Source organism: Pollachius pollachius (genome assembly GCF_949987615.1).
Source record: "Pollachius pollachius genome assembly, chromosome: 7".
Classification (NCBI taxonomy): Eukaryota; Metazoa; Chordata; class Actinopteri; order Gadiformes; family Gadidae; genus Pollachius; species Pollachius pollachius.
The window spans coordinates 23,072,551-23,074,619 of NC_136940.1; the positions used below are offsets into that span (position 1 = coordinate 23,072,551).

At 49.2% G+C, this 2,069-nt stretch overlaps 1 protein-coding gene across 1 annotated transcript in view; it reads left to right on the plus strand.

The window, feature by feature from the left end:
* The window catches only part of LOC307078315 (fibrillin-2-like), a gene marked incomplete at its 3' end in the record, with an annotated part of 32,580 nt that extends 31,783 nt beyond the window's left edge, over positions 1–797 (plus strand). The window contains exon 8 of the mRNA XM_079740058.1: positions 781–797. Within this exon, the coding sequence (XP_079596184.1) occupies positions 781–797 (17 nt within the window). The remainder of the gene's footprint in view (positions 1–780) is intronic.
* Between the last annotated feature and the right edge of the window lie 1,272 nt (positions 798–2,069).

Below are 2,069 nucleotides of genomic sequence, written 5' to 3' on the forward strand. Positions count from 1 at the left end.
AAGAGAGAGAGAGAGAGAGGAAGAGAGAGAGAGAGAGAGAGACTGAGAAATAGTCCAAAATTAAATGGAGAGGAAATTATGGAAGACAATACAATCTTAAGACTTCAACAATTTAAAGCATTTGGTGTGGTGTTCTTTTAAACTTGTGCAGTGAAGAGAGAGAGGAGAGAGAGAGAGAGAGAGAGATAGGCAGAGAAAAAGAGAAAGAGATAGAGAGAGGAAGAGAAGGATGAGCGAGAGAGGGAGGGTCACAGTTCAAGAATGGAAAATGAGCGGACAGCTTGCTGGCTCTCTGTCTGTCTGTCTGTCTGTCTGTCTGGCTGGCTGTCTACTGTCTGGTGTGTCTTGCGTGTGTGGGTCTGTGTTGGCGTGTTGCTCCGTCTCAATCACAGAACACCTTGACCTAATGGACTAATCCCTCCCTCAGTCTACTGCTCCTTCTTCTGTCCAAATTCTTTTTCCTGCTGCCTCTAGCTGCCAAATGTACGCTTCCTGGGTTTTCTAGTTCGCCACTATACACACACTCACACACACACACGCTCACGCACACTCACACCTGACATGCACACACGCACACACACATACCTATACACACACACACACACACACACACACACACATACCTATACACGCATATACACACACACAGACACATACACATACACGCACACACACCCAAACACACACACACATGCACACACACACCTGTACATACATGGGTTGAATCCTCACTCCCTGCCTTTTTCCCTTTAGTCTCTCTGCCCTCTCTTCCCCCGCCAGATTACCCTCCATCTTGAGCAGCCCTGCTTCTGTTCCTAGACCCCTCCTCCCTTCATCGTTCATCATGTCTGCCTTAAACACGGCAACACAGCCCCCTGCCTCTCTCTCTTTCCATTCTCCCAATCCTGGATTAATCTTCCACGGTACATCCTTCTTCGCGAGCCTTCTGGAAGCCATTAAACACCAGACTCTGAGGTCTCCGCGTTCAACTGTAGCAACCTGAGGCCAAATAGATCACAACAAGAGGCAGTCTATTCAACCGTGTGATTCCCCGGTCCAGACCTGAATATACCGGCTAATGGGATCACGGGTCTAGATTCAATCTCTGGTCTGGTCTTAGGTTGGATTCATAGGATTGTGGGGACGAAAGGCCAACGTTTCAGGTTGGCCAGCTGTAGATGAGTCATGTATAGGTTTACATTAGGACTTTCACCCTTCCTGCTGTTCGTTATTGGGTTAACACGTCAGTAAGGCGGTGGGGCCGGGGTGAGGCTGGCGTACTGGGGGGCTTTCTGCCGGATAGGGGTGCCGGAGGGGTGTGTGACAGGCGGGGTGGTTTGAAGCAGGCCAGTGGGAGCTTTTAGTGGGTGGATGGGTGTGGGCTGTAGGTAATCAGAACTCTAATGCCCAGTCCCACAGTGGAAGTCTGAGAAAGCCCCCGTCAAGCCAGCCAGCCGACCAGTCAGTCAGTCAGTCTGCAAGAAAACCAGCCAATGAAAGCATGTGCTTGTGTAGCACCGAGGCCTGGATCCAATTTTAGTCATCATCTTCCCCATAACCCCCCCTCCCCCCCCATACCCACCTCTCACGGTGACTCCCCGCTTCACACACTCTCCCTATTCAGCCCCAGCCCACACCTCAGAGTGGTCCCCGTCACGTTCTTCTTCCGCCTCTTTGCTCACACTCTTTGTCTCTCAGTTAAAAGCCGGACAGTGGATGACGTGGATCACATCAAGTCAACGGGTGGATGTATAAATAGCAATAGGGATTTATCACTTTGGATGTCTGTCGGATCATGTGTATAATCCCTAGCTTGGCTGTACGATTCTATGTACAGCATCTTCCCAGTCCATGGTGGTTGCAAGCACAGTGCACATTTCAGTGTATTCATATGGACACGCATGTACTCTAGGTACTGTGTGTAAGTATTTGAGGGGAGTGTGTGTGTACTGTATGTATATATGTGTACCGTGTGTGTGTGTGTGTGTGTGTGTGTACTAATGTATAGTGTGTATTATGTTTGTGTACTGTATGTATATGTGTGTACTGTGTGTGTGTGTGTGTGTATT